Source organism: Triticum urartu, chromosome 3 (assembly GCF_003073215.2).
Source record: "Triticum urartu cultivar G1812 chromosome 3, Tu2.1, whole genome shotgun sequence".
NCBI lineage: Eukaryota > Viridiplantae > Streptophyta > Magnoliopsida > Poales > Poaceae > Triticum > Triticum urartu.
In genome coordinates this window covers 42,708,103-42,727,394 of record NC_053024.1, presented here as the reverse complement: position 1 = coordinate 42,727,394, position 19,292 = coordinate 42,708,103, and the positions used below count along the sequence as shown (strand labels likewise).

At 49.5% G+C, this 19,292-nt stretch overlaps 2 protein-coding genes across 2 annotated transcripts; both read right to left on the bottom strand.

The window, feature by feature from the left end:
• Nucleotides 1-535: 535 nt before the first annotated feature.
• LOC125547863 (desmethyl-deoxy-podophyllotoxin synthase-like) lies at nt 536-2,498 on the bottom strand. The gene is made up of 2 exons (XM_048711609.1): nt 1,548-2,498; nt 536-1,438 (listed from the first exon to the last, which is right to left on the bottom strand). Exons 1-2 carry the CDS (start codon nt 2,487-2,489, stop codon nt 809-811), a joined length of 1,572 nt encoding a protein of 523 aa, XP_048567566.1. The 5' UTR covers nt 2,490-2,498; the 3' UTR covers nt 536-808.
• A 12,092-nt stretch (nt 2,499-14,590) lies between these two features.
• LOC125547862 (premnaspirodiene oxygenase-like) lies at nt 14,591-16,729 on the bottom strand. The gene is made up of 2 exons (XM_048711608.1): nt 15,806-16,729; nt 14,591-15,541 (listed from the first exon to the last, which is right to left on the bottom strand). The coding sequence occupies exons 1-2, from the start codon at nt 16,703-16,705 to the stop codon at nt 14,906-14,908; spliced, it is 1,536 nt and encodes a 511-aa protein (XP_048567565.1). The 5' UTR covers nt 16,706-16,729; the 3' UTR covers nt 14,591-14,905.
• Nucleotides 16,730-19,292: the final 2,563 nt, after the last annotated feature.

The following is a 19,292-nucleotide window of genomic DNA, read 5'->3' as shown; positions in this document are numbered from 1 at the left end:
TCTACCTTGGACCGTCACTTATCTCGTGGTCGTCCAAGCGGCAGCCTACGGTCTCTCGTTCTAGTGCTGAGGCTGAGTATCGTGCAGTGGCCAACGCCGTCGCCGAGTGTTCGTGGCTTCGCCAGCTGCTTCAGGAGCTCTCTTGTCCTGTTGACCGTGCCACGGTGGTCTACTGCGACAACGTCTCGGCGGTCTACCTCCCCGCTAACCCGGTGCATCATCGACGGACCAAGCATATTGAGTTGGATATTCATTTTGTTCGGGAACAGGTGGCCCTTGGCCATATTCGTGTTTTACACGTCCCTACTTCCCAACAATTTGCCGATATCATGATCAAGGGCTTGCCTACGGCATCATTTGAGGAGTTCCGGTCCAGTCTTTGCGTCAGCCGCGGTGCCGCTTCGACTGCGCGCGGGGGGGGGGGGGGGGGGGGGGGGGGAGTGTTGAGTATATGTGTTATGTGCATATTGCGTATTGGGCCCGCCTCCTAATTCGTTGTATAGTTGAGGTCCGCGGCCCACCTTTGTACATCATGTATACGTGCCTATGCACGAAATGCAATACATCGTGCAATTCCCACAACATACAATATACAATACCAAATATACAAAAATTTGAAACCACGTCTTATGATGAATCTAATGATATATGTTTGGCCTACCTCGCAAACTGGTCAAAGTATGTGATTTGACTTTTTTAAAAATCTATATGCACTACATTACATTATGGAACAGGGGTGTACCTAACTGTTGGATATCGGTAGTAAATAAAGGTTTTCTTTATGTAGAAACGAAAACCTTAGAGGGATTCACTCAGGAACAGTGACTTGAACAGTGGCATTCAACCATAACTCGCTCTTCCTCCTTGCAGAGAGCCCGGACCCCTCCGTCATGTCCAGCTTAGTCGGATCGACGCCACCCGGGAGCTCCCAGTCGAAATGGTAGAGAAGGCTGGCCATGGCGAGCTCCACGTTGGCGAGGGCGAACAATACGCCAGGGCACATCCTCCGGCCCGCGCCGAACGGGAGGAACTGGTAGTCCGTCCCATAGAATTCCACCTTGCTGCCGTCGCCTTGGAATCTCTCCGGCCTGAACTCGTCGGCGTCAGCGCCCCAGCTGGCGGCGTCGCGGCCAATCGCCCAGGCGTTGACAAGCACCATGGCACCCTGGGGCACATCGAAGCCGAGGACGCGGCAGGGCTCCCGGCACTCCCGCGGGAGGAGCAGCGGGCCTGTGGGATGCAGCCGCAGAGTCTCCTTGATGACCAGATGCAGGTAGGGGAGGTCGCGCAGGGCGTCCTCCGATACGCGGGTCTGTCCGGCGAGGGCGCGTCGCACCTCGGACTGCGCCTTGTGGAGCGTGGTCGGGTTCCGTATCAGCTCCGCCAAGGCCCACTCCAGCGTCGTTGCGAAGCTCTCGCTCCCGGCGGCGAAAAGATCCTGCGTTTGTTTGTTTGTTTCAACGTTCAACTAGCGAGTTAGATCATCCGATCCGGCCCGGCCGGATTAATTAATCGGTCGTTGATTGTGAGAAGAGGGAGAGGCTTACGAGGATGACGGCACGGATGGTTCCCATGTCGAGAGGCACACCGTCAATCTGTGTCCTGAGCAGCACGTCGAGGATGACCTCTTCCTTGCCGCCGGTGCCAGCCGACTTCCTTGCTTGGTGGTCCTCGATGACCTTGCCCATGATACGGTTGATCTCACGGTTGCACGCCTCCGCCTGGCGCACTCCTCCGCTGCACATGCGGGCGAGACGCGACGACGGGAACAGATCGGCGAGGCTGAACTTGGCAGCCATCTTTACGACCTGCCGCTTCGCCTCCAGGTAGGCCTCGCGCTCGGTGATCCAGTCGCCCACCACGGAGCGCGTCGTGACGTCGGTGACGAACCTGGACAGCAGGGAGCTGAGGTTGACGGGCTCCTTGCAGGACCGCGACGCCGACGCCGACGCGATGGACGCCACGAGGCTGGAGACCTCGGCCTCGCGGGTGACGCGGAGCCCTTTGACGCGCCGCGCGCTAAGCAGCTCGGTGGTGACCAGCTTGCGGAGCTGGCGCCAGTGGTCGCTGTTGGGCGCGTAGATGACGCCGAGGCCGTCCTTGGTGAGCGCGCGGAGCGTGGCCGTCTGCGGCCGCGTGGCGAACGCGGCGTCGTGGGTCTTCATGACCGCCATCGCCGCTTCGGCCGACGACGCGACCACGAGGGGGAGCTCCCCAAGGCGGAGCAGCATCAGCGGGCCGTGCCGCCCGGCAAGGTCTCGCATGACATGGTGTGGGAGTGCGCCCGCGAGGCTCACGAGGTGGTGCAGGCTGCCGATGACCGGCAGGCGCCATGGGCCGGGAGGCGGGTTGTTGCCGTCTTTGTCTTTGCGTTGCCGGAGCCGGAGCTTGAGGACGAGAAGAGGGAGCAGTAGGACCGCGGAGAAGACGAGGTAATGGTAGTAGGAGTATTGGAGGTCTTGCCCCACTAATTCCTTGGTTGGGAGCATGGCGTTGTAACCTCCTTCCTTCCTTGTGCCTGAAACGTACGCACGATGTGTTGATTTGTAGGGTGGTACCGGCAGTGTCGCTATCAGATGACCTGGTAGGACGATATGCTTAATTAACGGCTAGCAGGTGAACTAATGTTTGATTAAAACAAGACGATTCTGATGCAAATCATATAGTAGTATGCAACAATTGGCGTGCTAAGCTGCCAGATTGGATCCTCCATCTGAATCGATGCACACTAATCATAAAATTTGATTAGGTTTGGACCTTTGCTTGCCATATGCCAAGATGCTTCTGCCCCATGCACCTTCCAAGACGTTGTCGTTTTGTTAGTGAGTAGGAACCCAAATAATACATTATTAGTGGTCACATGAAACAATCCCCAAACAAACGACAACTTCTTGAAAGGTGCATCTTTCTCACTCTACAACAGGAATCTCCTGTTCCAAATGACAAAAGTTGTTTGTTTGTTTGCAAGAGACGATCAAGCATGAGTTTACTAATCAAGAACTTCAGAGGCTCGAGGTGGGGGAGGCCGCCGGCCATGGGTCATTCTGGGGGAATATATATGCTTGTCGCGCTTCGGGGCATAATGTTTGAAATGGGTAATGTTCAGGTGTCAGTTCTACCATAGTGTATCTGCGATCCACCGCCCATCGTACCAAACAATAAAAATCATTGGTATCTACGGCCCAACGGATCACCGGAGATCGTCGATTTTCTTGGACGAGGTGTCTACGAAAATCGCTAGGTGTCCCCTCCCGATTCCCATGGGAGGAGATTTTAATCTGATGCGTATTCACGAAGACAAAGAAAATCTATATATACCTACTATTGAAAGTAGAAGGTTCCTTACCCCGATGTTGAGAAGCAACTCCAGAAAGGAAAAAAGAAAAGAGAGAGAGAGAGAGAGAGAGAGAGATGGGCTTTTGCTTGTTTGGGCCAGCTAGTCTACAAGTAAATACACATGGGCCGCATGCATGGTTGTGTTGGAATAGGTTAAGAATTTCCTATTAAATAAATCTCTTTTATAGTTTTTAAATGAATATGACTTTAAAAATCAAAACATTTAAGTTCAAAATTCTATAAAATCTCATGTAAATCCAATTATATACATCTGGGCTATTCTGTTATGCGTAACAGAATATTATTCCGTTACCCTACATGAACTGATGAATTCAAGTGGCGCTTGAACTCATGCTTTCTGTTTCTGTTAAAAATCATCTTCTTTAGTTCAATTTTTTGGAATTTTTTTATCGAAACGGGGCATGTAATATATTATTGGAAAGCTCTTGACATCTACATTACAATTTTATAAATTTTTTTGCAAAAAAATTATGGTTTTAGAGCAGTTTTGAAAAAAACCATTTTTTTCAAAACCGAAAATGCGAATCGTATTTTGGACTTAATTTTTAACGGTTTGTCGGAATTGAGCAAATGAGATGGCGTCCGAAAGCTTGTGAAAATACGCATGTTCCATATATCTACTATTTTTTCAAATTCTATATGATTTAAAAGTAATTTGAAAAATGGTGAAATTCTGGGTGAAAAATATTTTCGCTGTTTTTTGCAAACGTTTTGTCGGATTTACGCAAACGATACAGCGTTGGAAAGCTATGAAAAATGCGCAACTTTTGCGTATAGAAAGATTTTTCTAATTCCTTACGGTTTAAATACGAATTCAAATACGGTTAAAGTTGGTTTTGAATGCGATTTTGTTAAAATGTTTATTGAAATTGTGCAAATAATATACCATTGAAAAGCTACCGAAAATGCGAAACTTAGTCATGTTAAACATTTTCTCAAATTCGCAATCGTTTAATAATAATTTTGAATACGGCAAGACGGATCCTGCTGTTTTCCCGTCTGAAAAATAGAGTACTCGTACACGTATTGATATATGTGTGTGTTTGTACTGAGCTATTTTTTTAAAGTAATTTTGAATTATTTTGAAAAAAGAGTACTTGTACTGATGTTTGCATGAGTTTGTACTATGCATGTTTTCACTAACTAGACTTTGCTCTGTTTTTGGGTAATATTTTTGCTAGTAAATTTTCAACGGTTTACTGTATCGTCGCCCCTGTATTTGCATGGTTTGTATCATCGAACTGAATGATATTTTTTTAAAGAAAATATTTTTTTTGAACTCAACATTTTTTTGACAATGATGTTCTGAACTTCTCTCATTTTACGACTTGTAATGAAGTACTTACTAAGCAGAATTTTCATGGGGTTTCTTTTCATGGGGTATCATCGAACTGAATTTCTGCCATTTCTTTTATTCTGAACGGACCACCATTTTTAACTCGTACTGAGGTACTTACTACGCCCGAACTGGGGTGGCTGTCGCGTCTCTCGGCGAGGAAGAAGACGAAGCTCGGGGGCGAGGCTGGATTCGGCCGACGGCTGGTCCGGTCGGTAGGATGATGCGCAAGGCGGGGGGTGACTGGCGCAGGGCGGCGGGGCTCGGAGTGGCGGCGCACGGGGCGGGGATGGCGGTGCGCGGTGGCGGAGGGAGGCTGGGACGGTGCGCGGCAGCTGCCGGAGGTGGGGACAGGCCGGCGAGCTCGTCGGAGGGGAGACGCGCGGGGAGGATCCGACACCCGTCGACGGGAAGGTGCGCGGGGAGGGGCCGGCGCCCGTCGGAGGGAAGGCGCGCGGGGAGGGGCCGGCGAGCCCGTCGGCGGGGAGGCATGCGGACGGCCGGCCAGCGGCAGCACGTGGGTCGGAGGAGCGACCCGTCACGGCGCCGCAGGCTCCCCTCGCTTCGGCTGCCGCCATCGCTCGCTCGCTCGCGACGGCTGCCTCCGGCGATAGGAGGCGGGTTAGGTTGGGGTCGGGTCGGGGATTTTCTGCTATGGCCTGCGCGTCGCGCCTTTATAGGGCCGAGGGGTAACAAAATAATATTCTGTTACTAGTAACAGAATAGTCCAGCCGAGTAGGATTTTCTACAAGTGCTTGTCACAGAACTAGTTAAGGGTTTCAACTGTACAAAAGTTCTAAAAAATTCTAAAAAAAAATACTGAAACAACACACCTATAATATAACATGATCGAACGAAGGGATTAAAAAATACGACTGTATGTGTCCTGGACAAAAAAACGAATAGTTCAGTATATATTTATGTCAGAGTGAGCTGAAATGCTTATTATTTTTGCCGAGAATACATAGATGCATGTTTTGACAATCCATCTGTTGGATCATCTTATTACATTAGAGAGATGCTCCCATATTTATTTCATATATATAATATTTTAGGCTTAATGAATCTTCCATAAAAGCTATTTACGGATATCAATATTTGTAATTTTTGTTACTCCAACTAAATAAGTTAATCCAATTAAAATCCAAAATGAATATTTAGAAAAGTCCTTTTATTTTTTCTCAATATAAATATCCATCTAACTCCAAAAAGTCAAATCCTAATCAATATTAGTGAAAAGCAAGCAAGTTTTCAATTAATCCTATTTAAATAATTAACTTTTTAAAATTTAAAATTTGAGGATGTTACACTTGCTCGAGCATCCAGTTCTAGTATCGCCATCTGATGAGCAACTCAACCAAACAGAGCGGGCAAACATACAGCCGAGCAGCCAGTGATCAATTGATTCACCCTGCTTAACGTAGAAAGGGACACTGGGAGGCCATGACTCCTAAGGGCTAGCCATGTGAAGATTTTGGACTTCGAATACTACGGCTTCAGTGTACCGGTTTTTCTGAAAATTTGTGTACTGGTGTATGCATTTGTATAACGAAGTAACTACATATAATGTGTATTTTTTCTAGAAAGGATTAGATCTATTATAAAAGTTCATCGTAACCACAAGGCATGTCAAACATAATAAAAATTATATATATTTCGAGACCACCAAATGACTACTATTGCCACCAGAACGAGCCGACGCGCTGTTGTCGCCACTACCCTAATGGAGTCGGCTTTACCTTCTCGATGACAACTGGGAAGTTTTCGTGCATGTGTTCCTAAGGATCAGCGCCCTGGAGACACAGTCTCATTGTTGAAACCTTGCATTGATCTGAAGCACCTGACATCAAATCTCGCCACATGACCGGAAACCCTAACCTCACCATCCCAAGAAGACGGCAGAAATCTATGTCGGAGCTCTGTCGACTACATCAAAATGGACGAACTCGAATAGGATTGAAGGTCGGAAGATAAACTCGGAGAAGAAGCGCCACCATTCGAGCGCCGCGCATGCGAGGACTAAAGAACCCTAACCTAAACTCCTAACTAGAGCGGAGGCACAAAAATTCTCCTCCCCGCCACTGGCCACCGGTGCAGCAGGCAGAGGCAGTGGCGATTCTACCAGGGGGCTTTAATAGGCTTGAGCCTACCCTCCAAAATCCCATTTCAGTAAAATATACCACATGATAATTATATTGAGGTGCTTTACATGAAAAAACTACAATGTATTTTGTAACAAGGCTTTGTAAATTAATCTTTCAAGCCTACCCTCCATTATCATGCTTTTTTTTCCTGTTTTTTTCGAAAAGGAGGTTTACCCCCGGCCTCTGCATCTCTTGATGCACACAACCATTTATTAATAAAGTTGCCCGAAGGTTCCAACAAGATGTCTCAAAAATAAACAAAGGTCTTAGTAACGAAAGAAATGCCACAAGCGGCCCAAAAAATAAAATCACAATTGGCGCCCAAAGACTAGGAGACTAAATGCCTATCCTATTAGTGGATCGCCATCCAAACCGGTTGTATGTATCCCATGCAACCATCTCCCATCGGCTGCACCCAATATCCATATGCACCCTGTGGTCTGCACGGCTGAGTAATGACCACGTATGGATCCAAGTAGACGCTCTGAAGATGACCTGCAAAAAATTAGTGATGGTTTGTCTGTTAAAGGCAACGTCGTTGCGACAATTCCAGAGAGACCAAAGTAATGCACATGCTCCCACTCGGATATGCGCCGCAGACTTTGGCTCCACTCCAGCCAACCAATTATCAAACAAATGTGATATCGTGAGAGGTGGAGTTATATTGAAGCTAACGTGAATAGTTCGCCAAAGCAGTTTAGCAAGTGGACAATTGATAAATAGATGCTCTATTGTTTCATCCTGCTCACAAAAGCAACATCTTTTACTTCCTTCCTAATTACGCTTAGCTAAATTATCTTTAGTGAGAATGACACCCTTATGCACAAACCACATAAAAACTTTTATCTTCAAAGGCACCTTAACTTTCCAAATATGCACCATCCGCGGGATAGTCCTAGTATTAATCAAGTATGTGTACATGGATTTAACCGAGAAGACTCCTGACCTGGAGAGCTTCCATTGCAGAGTGTCTGGTACATCGGAAAGGTTAACCTCCATTAACCTATGCACAACATGTAACCATCTACCCCAACGCTCACCAATAACAGATCGCCTAAATTGTATGTTAAGAGGAACGGAGCCATCACTGTAGCAACGGAAACCTCTTTCCGTTGTGTAATGTTGTAAAGGGACGGATACTGCATGGCCAGTGGTGAGTCACCTAACCAAGTATTTTCCCAGAATCTAGTTTCACGTCCATTCCCGACAATGAACTTAGTCCTGCTGAAGAAGGCTACCTTCATCTTCATAACCCCTTTCCAGAACGGTGAGTCAGACGGTTTGGCCGTAACCTGGGCTAGAGTTTTGGCATAGAGATATTTGTTACGCAGAAGCTGAGCCCAAACTCCATCTGATTCTATCGATAAATGGTACAACCATTTGCTGAGTAAACACCTATTTTTCACCTCCAATTTTTCAATTCCCAAGCCTCCCTGATCCTCAGGTCTGCAAATTACATCCCATTTTGCCAACCTATATTTATTTTTGTTCTCATCAATTTGCCAAAAGAATCTAGATCGATAAAAATCCAATCTTTTTCGTACCCCAACCGGGACTTCAAAGAAAGAGAGGAGGAACATGGGCATACTTGTGAGTACAGAATTAATAAGCACCAATCTTCCTCCATAAGACAAAAGTTTGCCCTTCCAGCAACTCAGTCTCTTTTCAAACCGATCCTCGATACATTTCCACTCTTTATTAGTGAGCTTGCGGTGATGAATCGGAATCCCTAAATACGTGAAGGGTAACGTGCCTAATTCACACCCGAACAACTGCTTGTAAGTTTCTTGTTCTTCTTTGGCGCGTCCAAAGCAAAACAGCTCGCTCTTATTAAAATTAATCTTCAACCCTGATAGCTCTTCGAAAAGGCAAAGCACTAACTTCATGTGTCTGGCCTTGACAAGGTCATGTTCCATGAAAATGATTGTATCATCGGCATATTGAAGAATGGATACCCCACCCTCAACTAGATGTGGGATAAAACCACCTACTTGGCCGTCTTGTTTTGCTCTATTAACAAGAACAACCAACATATCAACAACCACATTAAAAAGGATCGGAGACATCGGATCTCCCCGTCTCAATCCTTTTAGCGTCTGGAAGTATTGACCAATATCGTCATTTACTTTGATGCCAACACTGCCACCTTGTACAAATGATTCGACCTGCTTCCTCCAAGCCTCATCGAATCCTTTCATACGCAAGGCCTGCTGTAAGAATGGCCATTTCACTTTATCGTATGCCTTTTCAAAATCCACTTTGAAGACCACCCCATCGAGTTTCTTCGAGTGAATTTCTTGCAAGGTCTCATGAAGAACGAGCACTCCCTCGAGAATGTGTCGTCCTGGCATGAAGGCAGTCTGGGTTGGTTGTACCACAGAATGGGCAATCTGGGTCAAACGGTTTATGCCAACCTTTGTGAAGATCTTGAAGCTCACATTGAGCAAACATATCGGCCTAAATTGCTCGATGCGAATCACTTCCGCCTTCTTCGGTAACAACGTGATAGTACCAAAGTTAAGCTTAAAAAGCTGAAGGTGGCCATTAAATAGATCCTGGAACATGGGCATCAAGTCGCCTTTAATAATACCCCAACATTTCTTATAAAACTCAGCTGGGAATCCATCCGGACCAGATGCCTTGTTATTTTCCATTTGGGATATCGCATCAAACACCTCCTTCTCTGTAAAAGGTGCAGTGAGCACTTCGTTCTCTTCCTCCCTCAGCTGAGGAAGGTCGTCCACCATGCTCTCATCGAGGGTGACATAGTTCTCAGCTGGGGCCCCAAAAAGATTTTTGTAATAATTGGTAATATACAATTTTAGATTTTCATGACCAACTATCGTACCCTCATCTTGTTCAAGTTGAATTATTCTCCCTTTCTTATGTTTCCCGTTGGCAATCATATGGAAAAATTGAGTATTGTTATCGCCTTGAACAACCTGGCGCACTTTCGCTCTAAGTGCCCATTTCAATTCCTCTTCTCTAAGAAGCTTTGCCAGACTAACCTCAGCTTCTCTTTTAGCCACTCGCTCATCCATCTCCAGCGCAGTGCTTTCAGCTTTTATGTCAAGGTCATTGATAACCATTAACAATCGTTCTTTCTCTTTTCTATACACACCACTATTGTTCTTAGCCCATCCTCGCAAGAACTGTCTAAGATGTCTAATCTTATACTGCCATCGATCAATATGCGACTCTCCCCTATGTTCCTTCACCCATTCCTTTGTGATTAACTCAAGGAAATCCTCTCTCTCGAACCACGCCGTTTCAAAAGAGAAAACATTCTTGTTCCCATGGCGAGCCGCCTCACCAGAGTCTACAAAAAGGGGTGTATGATCATATATTCCCCTCTGTAACGCCTGCACCGTCACTAGCGGGAATTTTTGTTCCCACTCTATACTTGTGAGGACTCTATCAAGTTTTTCATAAGTTGGATTTGGAAGAGTATTAGCCCAAGTAAATTGCCTCCCCGTGAGATCAATCTCTCGCAAGTCTAGGCTTTCAATGATCGCATTAAACATGAAAGACCATCGGCCATCAAAATTGTCATTATTTTTCTCTTCTTGTCTTCTGATAATGTTAAAGTCACCACCAATGAGAATAGGTAAACTATCATCCCCACAAATCCTAACTAAATCTGTGAGGAAGTCCGGTTTTAGCTCTGGCTGCACCGCCCCATACACAGCTACTAAAGCCCACCTGAACCCGTCAGCTTTCGACCGCACATGGAACTTAACTGCAAACTCCCCCCAGAATACATCTAATACTTCAAGGGACTCGCAGTTGACACCGAGGAGTATCCCGCCAGATCTTCCCTGAGGTGGCAGACAATGCCAATCAAAGTCAAGACCACCTGAGATCGTTCCAAGAAATTGCTAAGTGAAATTATCCCTACCAGTCTCAAGCAACGCAATAAAATCAAGTTTGTACCCCCGAGAAGCATCCGCCAAAAACCTACGCTTAGCCAAGTCCCTAAGACCTCTGCTATTCTAAAAAATGCCTCTCATGAATCGTTGTGAAATTTCTTCTTAAACTTAAGCCTAGCACTTCGACGCACCGCAGAAAGGCCATATACCTTTTTTTGCGGTTTACGCTTTGGTGCCTTATGCATAATATCATTTCCAGAAAAGTGTAAAACAGAACAACTGGTATTTAAAGACAGACCTGTAGAAGACTCTGTGTCACGGATCTTGGCCAACCGCATGGCACGCCCGAGCTGAAACTCATCTGTATCCGGCTGCCCCTGAATACGCTGGCTGGACCGCCTCCCACCCGACGCCGGATCAGGGATACCCCCAAAGGCCACTACCTCCGGGATAGAAATGTCCATCCCCTGACCGAAACGTGCCACTGAATCAGCCACCTCCGGCCTCTGTTCCTGAGCTGCTCGCACAGAAGGCGCCTCCACAGTTGTCACCTCCTGCGACAACTGTGGATAAGCCGTGTCTCCCCGTGGATCCGGAGAGGAAGAAGGCCCAAACCCCGCCACCACAACATTCGCCTCCTGCTGTCGTTGCGGTGAAGGAGTATCACGCCGATGCAAGATGTCCGGAGCAGCCGCCGCAACGTTGGATAATTCCGCGAACTCCACCGACGATGGAGGGACTGAGGCCGCCTGCCTGGAGTCGCTCCCCCTAGGTGACCTCGGCGCCGCCAAATCATCACCACCCTTAGAAAAAGAGAACCGGACTGGAGATAGTGGAGGTAATTCCTGCTCAATAGGGTCATCTCTGTCCACCCGATCCCCCCACAGCCGCCCAGCTGCCGAGATCGCACCAAAGGACCCGAACCGAAGTCCTGCCGTATGCACCGACATGGGGGCGCGAGTCGTGTTCCCCGGAGTCGTAGGGGGTAAGGTCCTCATCCTCCAGATCAACTTTGAGAGTCCCAGATGGTGTCACAGTCACATCAAGCGCGTCACGGCGAAGCCCCGCCATGGGCGCCGCAGAGGAGGTCTTGCCCACTGGGGCCTCAGACACCTGACCCTGCCCTTCGGAAGCAGAAGACTGGTTAACATGCTGATCATGGTCCATGAGATCATCTTGCTTACCTTCCCCACCATCAGTCCCACCATCAGTACCCATGGCATTGTCAGCATCCTGTATCATCGGAACCCCCTCAATCTCAGTTCTCAGGTCATAGCTCATACCCTCATAAACCCAACCTAAGAAGCACGGAACCGCATCCACATCCAGGACTCCCACCCTCATACGTGCAATGCCATGCATGCGCGTGAAAGGCATATCGACCGCCAGAGTCTTTCCAATAAGAGATCCCAGGCTCCAAGTCTCCAAGAAGTCATTCAGCGGTTCCGGAGGAAGCCCATAAAATCTGACCCAAATCTGAGCAAGTGGCACTCCCACCGGATCATTGCGCTTCCACTCATCAAACTCAAGAATACAAGCACTTCCAGGAACTTTACACATGCCAAACTCATTAATCTTGTCTAGATCAAACTTTGTAGGATAATCAACCTTAAACGTGGTCTCATCGATCTGAATAAGCGCCCACTGAAACGTACTAGAAACCAATCTCTTTAGTTGCAAAATCACTTGGTCCTCCGAAAGACTGCCCTTAGTCACTCTAATGATTCCAGTTCTAGCATTCTCTAGCCGTGGTCTACATGATCTCATCATAGGTGTCTCAAAGAACATAAGTTTTTCATCACACACACCATAAAAATTCACCACCGGCTTAGGAGCTGACAAAAGTGGGCAACCATCCTCATGTTTCGGTCTCAAACAGATATCACAGAGCTCTGTCGTACACCCTACCGCATAGTGCCCTGGTTCACCGCAACGGAAACAATACGTTTTCTCCCTCTTGCGCTGACCTTTGCTCATCTTATCATTATCACCTTTGTCAGAGGCATTCTCTACCATCGTCGGCACTGCTGGAACAACCACGTTCGCCAAATCCCGAACCACCGCAACTGCCTCCGCAGTAAGCGGCTTAGCTACCGGTGCAACAGCCACGGAAGTCGAGGCAGCTGCATTGTCCTCCGCCGACTTAGTAGTCTCAGTAAGCTGCGTCATGTCACGGAGAGGTGGTGGGTCTCGACGCGGGACACGGGGTCCGTTCCGGCCAAATCTGCCCGTACCACCACGCCCGCCTCTGAAGAAACCTCCCCGGCGAGGCACATATTGTTGAGTACCCACCGGCCCTTGGACGAAACCTCCAATTGGGGCATGGAAAGCACGTCCGCCGGCATCGCAATGACCGGCGCCGACCGATGCTCCTCGACCCTCCCCATCGAACTGGCGCGCCGGCGCCCTAAAGCCACCTCCGCCCGTCGCTCCGCGACCATCGCCGGTCCCGGAATTGCCATAGCCGCCGCGACCATATTGCGTTCCACCGCCACCTCCGGCGGCCCGGCCGTAGCTAGCCCCGCCATCTCTCCCGGCAAAACCTCCACGAGCAGCAGCTCCGTCGCGGTCGCCGCTGTTGTTCGGCCCAAAGGCTCCGTCGCGCCCTCCATTGACGGCTGCAGCAGGCCGGCCCAGTCCCGATCCCAAAGAACCAGCAGGCGCAGCCTGATCCGATCCCCTCCCCGCCATGAGCACCGCGGCAAAGGATGCTCTGTCGATGGGCGGCGCGTCCGCTCGAACCCGCACTGCCCTTCTGATCCCGCAGGAACGAAAGCCAGGCCTTGCCCTCGTCGGCCGAACCCTAAACTTGCCCATGCTGGGTTGGGTCAAGCTCAGCAATTCGCACGACCCATCCACCACCACCTGAGCCGCATGCTCAGAAGAAAAAGGCTGGGCCGCATGCCCTGAGCCCACCTGGATCTCACCCGAATTCGGCCCACTACAGCCCAGAAGCAAATTCAAATGTTCCTGCCTCGCCTCCCGGATCGAGATCTGGCTCGCCTCCGTCTCCGGTGACACCGCCGGCCGCCGCCCCTTCTTCCGCCGTCGATGAACCTGCAACCAAGCCCCTGGGGTTAGAAAATCCCCAAACGTCAACTCTGGCAATCTTACCTTGGGCATCGGACCCTTCCAAGGCCGCGACGAAATCCGGCGAAGCACCATTCGCCGGATCACCTCCTTGTGATTAGCTGCTGCCAGGCCATCCCTCGCCGGATCGGAAGCCGGCACCAAGGTCTCAACCACCCGTTGTAAATCATCTTCGTCGTAACCCTGATTCAACAAGTTGCAAATCAACGACGATGGTGTTCCATCCAACTCCAGTGAACTCGGTGGAACCGCCGTGAACGGAGTCGACGGCGATACATCCTCTTCCTCACTGCCTTCCCCCTCGTCTCCCTCGTCAGCCAACGCCCAGAACCGGCCTCCTACCAGCCGATCAAGGGGCCGGCGGGCCGCCGGCGGCATCCCAGTGATCGCCAAGGGAGTTGCCAAGGGAGTACCCCTCTAGTGATAATACTATAATAATAGATTCGCCACTGGGCAGAGGGGAGGCAAATCCACAGGTTCGTTGATGAAGTCTGGAGGTGAAAGTTTAGACTAGCCGCCTAGAGTTAGGGTAGGAAACTAGAGATGTTTGTTTGAACTTGGTTATTTGTTGTCGGTATAACTAATGTTTACTAGCTAAAATAGGATGTGGCTAGGTCTCAGTCGAATCAAGTCTCAGTCAAGTGATATAGTATAAGAAAGAGAAAGAAAAAAAACAGAATTTTTTTATGTGTGAATCGTCATGCAAGATCAAATAAATATAGCATCGACTGAGACGTAACAAAGTCTAAGTCCACTTAGACTTAGAAAACTGCTAAAAATAATAATTTGTCAGATCGAGAACCACGCGCACGACAATTATATCCTCTGAATACACATTACATATATACATTGACAATAAAGAACACATCACACTAGCACACCGTCTGGCATGTACGCAACATCCTCCGACAAGCAACAACATTCAAAGCACAGCGCCAAACTGTTGGCATAATTTTTTACTACCACCCCACCCCAGCCATTATTATATATTGACGTACACGTACCTTAGCTCAAAATGACGAACACCACAACTGAGCTCCAGCTGGTAGTAATAGTAGTATGCATGGGCATGGCTGCATCGCTCAACCCTTGACTAGCAGTGCTAGTTCTTACTCTTGGGAGGAAGGCGGTGGTGCATAAGGGACAGCGCGGAGCATGAGGTGCGTCTTCCTGGTCAAGCTCAGCGACACGGTCTCGGTCATGTCGAGTCGATCGACGCCCTCCGGGAGGCTCCAGTCGAACGAGTGCAAGAGCTGCACCAGGGTGAGCTCCATGCTAGCCATGCCGTAGTTGAAGCCGGGGCACATCCTCTTCCCGGACCCGAACGGCGTGTACTCGAAGCAGCCGCCATGGAAGTCCATGCGACTCCCCTCGAACCTCTCTGGCCTGAACTCCTCAGCGTCTTCCCAGTACTGAGGGTCCCTCATGATGGCCCATGAATTTATGATCACTCTCGTCTTGGCCGGGATCACGTACCCGTTGATCTCGCAGGCCTCCGTGCTCTCTCGAGGCACCAGGATGGGGGCTGGTGGGTGCAGCCTGAACGTCTCCTTGATCACCAGGCCCAGGTACTTGATGCAGCTGCCGCTCGCCCGGAGATCGGTCTCGGAGATGAACTCCTTGCCGCGGAACGCCTCCCTGATCTCGCCTTGCAGCTTCCTCATCACCTTTGGGTTCATCATCAGCTCTGACATGGCCCACTCCATGGAGGTTCCTGATGTCTCTGTCCCACCCGCAAATATGTCCTGTATAGGCATGAAAATCTTATTTTAATTGATGCGTATATGTTTTTATATTTATTTAAAGGATCATTCTAAATGAATGCTGAAGCGTGAAGGTCTTATGAATTTTTGTGTTAGGTTTTAATTGACTGAAACTTGACCAAGTCTCAGGCAAGTGATATACTAGTATGTAGGAAAAGAGAATATGTATTGACTATAACAAAGTCTCAATCGACCGAGACTTAGCAAAACTGAAAATTGTACTGTCGTGGTAGTAGTAGCACTAACCAGGACAACTGCTTTGACAGTGGAGCGGGTGATGGGGAAGCCAAAGTCTTCATTCCCAATGAGGCCGAGGAGAACTTCCACCAGGTTCTTCTCCGACGCGGTTGACCTGCCACTCTTGAGGATTTTCTCCCTCTCGTCGATGATCTCCTCCAGGATGCCGTCGATAGTGTCACGAACGCCCTCGAGGTTCCTCCTCATGCCGGTGAGGAAGCTGAGGATCCCCGTGAAACCAGGGAAGAGGTCAGGGATGGAGAAGCCGGTGCTGTAGACGAAGCTGTGCTTGATGGCCGCCACGAAGTCCTCGGCCTTGCTGCTCTTCATGCCGAACGCCGCCCGGGAGACGATGCCGTTCGTCAATTTGTAGATCTTCCTGCTGAGGTCCAGCGGCGCCGACGGCCCGGCCGCCCGGATGTCCTCGACGAGGCTGCGAACCTCGTCCTCCCTGACGTCCTGGAAGGAGCGGATGCGGTCGTTGCTCAGGATCTCCTGGACGCACAGCTTTCGGAGCTTGCGGAAGTAGTCGCCGGGGGTGGGGCAGAAGAGGAGGTCCGTGGAGCCGTAGGCGACGATGTCGCCGGACATGAGCTTGGGCCGGGTGGCGAAGATGGCGTCGTGGGTCTTGAGGATCTCGCGGGCGACCTCCTTGGAGGTGACCACCACCACGGGCACGTGCCCGACGCGGAGGTACATGAGCGGGCCGTACACGCCGGCCAGCTCGCGCATCGTGCGGTGCGGCAGCGCGTTCACCAGCCGGTGCGCGCTCCCGATCACCGGCAGGTTCAGCGGCCCCGGCGGCAGCCGTGGTCGCGGCTTCAGGAGCTGGACAGCCGCGATGGCTAACACCGACACGACCAAAGCAGAGCACAGGTAGACAAGATCGTCGTCCATGGTGAGAACCATGATGTTGTGTTGGCTGTGCTCTTCCGGTTCGTGAGACTTCTTATAGCCCGACCGGATGCACGCACAGTACTGTCCACCTTGGGCGATTGGATTGCTTAGGTATGCACACACGTACAGCCTACAGCATAGACCACCGTGCCCATGACGACAAAATGGCATCGGGTGATCAGTACCAAACGAAATATGCCTATCTGTCACTCCTTTTACTAGCAGATACAAACAACATGCATGTGATATTGGAGTTTACTAGAGCATTTGTTGTTTGCATCTGATTGGGACTTGTTCTGCTTGTCCTAGCTCGTGAACAAAATGGTATCGGAAGACGTGGACCCAACGAAGATGCCCGCGGCTTTACATGGCACGTCATATCCTGTTAGGCAAGATTAACCTCGAGATATTCTCGAAACATGCTTTCGTTCCTCTTTATAAACAAAGGCATAACCCAAACATAATAGACGGAGAAACGATATAAGATGGTGAGATAACCTTCTTACAAAGCGGATCCTAGGCTACCTGAGACGCGTAGAAGGCAAGAGACTACGTTACCGAAAGAGAACACCAAAGAAACTAAGAACAACCCCAAGCAACACCCTAGAACACGTAAGCTCCTCAACAACGCCCTCCAGCAGGGAATGGCGCAAAACGTCGTTGCTTCTTAGCCACACCGGGCAAAGGGTCTTCACCCGAAACTCGGACTCGGAGAAGAGATCCATGCATGACGACGTCTTCAAGAAGAGAGCAGCGCAAAAGTGCGGAGCATTCACTCGGCACCGCACCCTTGTCACCACGAGGCCCCCAAGGCAAGTGCGACGTGCCTTGGCCCTAAATCTAGATCTGGGTGACGTCAAACCGAGGACGCGCCTGAGCCACGATCCGCTACCCTCTCGACGCCCACACGCCCGAGAAGGTAGCCACCACCACCCCCATGGTGCCCGCCAGAGAGCCAGCCAAGCGAGCCGTCATCCAGAGCCACCACCCCGACATCCATGTCCAAGACATGACCCACCGCCGACAGCATAACGTACCAACCATGACAGGAGGAGCAAAAGAACGAAACTTCCATTCCTATCCCGGCATCAGACACAGAGTTTGGGACGGGGTCACCACCGTAGATGCCCCATCCTTGTGAGCCCATGCAGTCCCAGTGGACTACGGGGGCACAACTCCGTGACTCCCGATGATAGTCATCAAGCACCCTCGCACGACGCCATGTCTGTGGCCCTTGACGCCGCGCTGCCGACGATGAAATGAAGTCTTGACCACCACCGACGTCCACCGCACCCACGGAGGGAGGGACCTCTCCACTCACATCCACCCTACCCGGAGTCAAAACTCCAACTCACCTCGGGGCCCAACCAGATCCGCCCTAGTTCAAGCCCCCGGTCACCGCCATGCGGCCGTCATAGACGGAGGAGAAGGTAGCCTGCAACCACCCTACCACGCCGCCAACGAGTGATACGTCTCCAACGTATCTATAATTTTTGATTGTTCCATGCTATTATATTATCTGTTTTGGATGTTTAATGGGCTTTATTATACACTTTTATATTATTTTTGGGACTAACCTACTAACCCAAGGCCCAGTGCAAATTGCTGTTTTTTTGCCTATTTCAGTGTTTCGCAGAAAAGGAATATCAAACAGAATCCAAACAGAATGAAACCTTCGGGAGAGTTATTTTTGGAACAAACATGATCCAGGGGACTTGGAGTAGACGTCAAGAAAGGATCGAGGAGGCCACGAGGCAGGGAGGCGCGCCTGCCCCCCTGGGCGCGCCCCCACCCTCGTGGGCCCTTCGCAGCTCCACCGACCTACTTCTTCCTCCTATATATATATATATCCATATACCCCCAAAACATCCAGGAGCACCATGAAACCTATTTCCACCGCCGCAACCTTTTGTACCCAAGAGATCCCATCTTGGGGCCTTTTCCGGAGCTCCGCCGGAGGGGGAATCGATCACGGAGGGCTTCTACATCAACACCATAGCCTCTCCGATGATGTGTGAGTAGTTTACCACAAACCTTCGGGTCCATAGTTATTACATAGATGGCTTCTTCTCTCTCTTTGAATCTCAATACAAAGTTCTCCTCGATCTTCTTGGAGATCTATTCGATGCAATTCTTTTTGCGGTGTGTTTGTCGAGATCCGATGAATTGTGAGTTTATGATCAAGATTATCTATGAACAATATTTGATTCTTCTCTCAAATCTTTTATGTATGATTTGTTATCTTTGCAAGTCTCTTCGAATTATCAGTTTGGTTAGGCCTACTAGATTGATCTTTCTTGCAATGGGAGAAGTGCTTAGCTTTGGGTTCAATCTTGCGGCGACCTTTCCCAGTGACAGCAGGGGCAACAGGCATGTATTGTATTGTTGCCATCGAGGATAAAAAGATGGGGTTTATATCATATTGCTTGAGTTTATCCCTCTACATCATGTCATCTTGCCTAATGCGTTACTCTGTTCTTATGAACTTAATACTCTAGATGCATGCTGGATAGCGGTCGATGTGTGGAGTAATAGTAGTAGATGCAGGCAGGAGTCGGTCTACTTGTCGGGGACGTGATGCCTATATACATGATCATGC

Coding starts and splice junctions, on each gene's coding strand:
- LOC125547862 (XM_048711608.1), bottom strand. CDS start 16,705: ATGGTTCTCACCATGGACGACGATCTTGTCTACCTGTGCTCTGCTTTG. Junction 15,542..15,805: donor CTGTCAAAGCAGTTGTCCTG/GTTAGTGCTACT, acceptor ATGCCTATACAG/GACATATTTGCGGGTGGGAC.
- LOC125547863 (XM_048711609.1), bottom strand. CDS start 2,489: ATGCTCCCAACCAAGGAATTAGTGGGGCAAGACCTCCAATACTCCTAC. Junction 1,439..1,547: donor CCATCCGTGCCGTCATCCTC/GTAAGCCTCTCC, acceptor AAACAAACGCAG/GATCTTTTCGCCGCCGGGAG.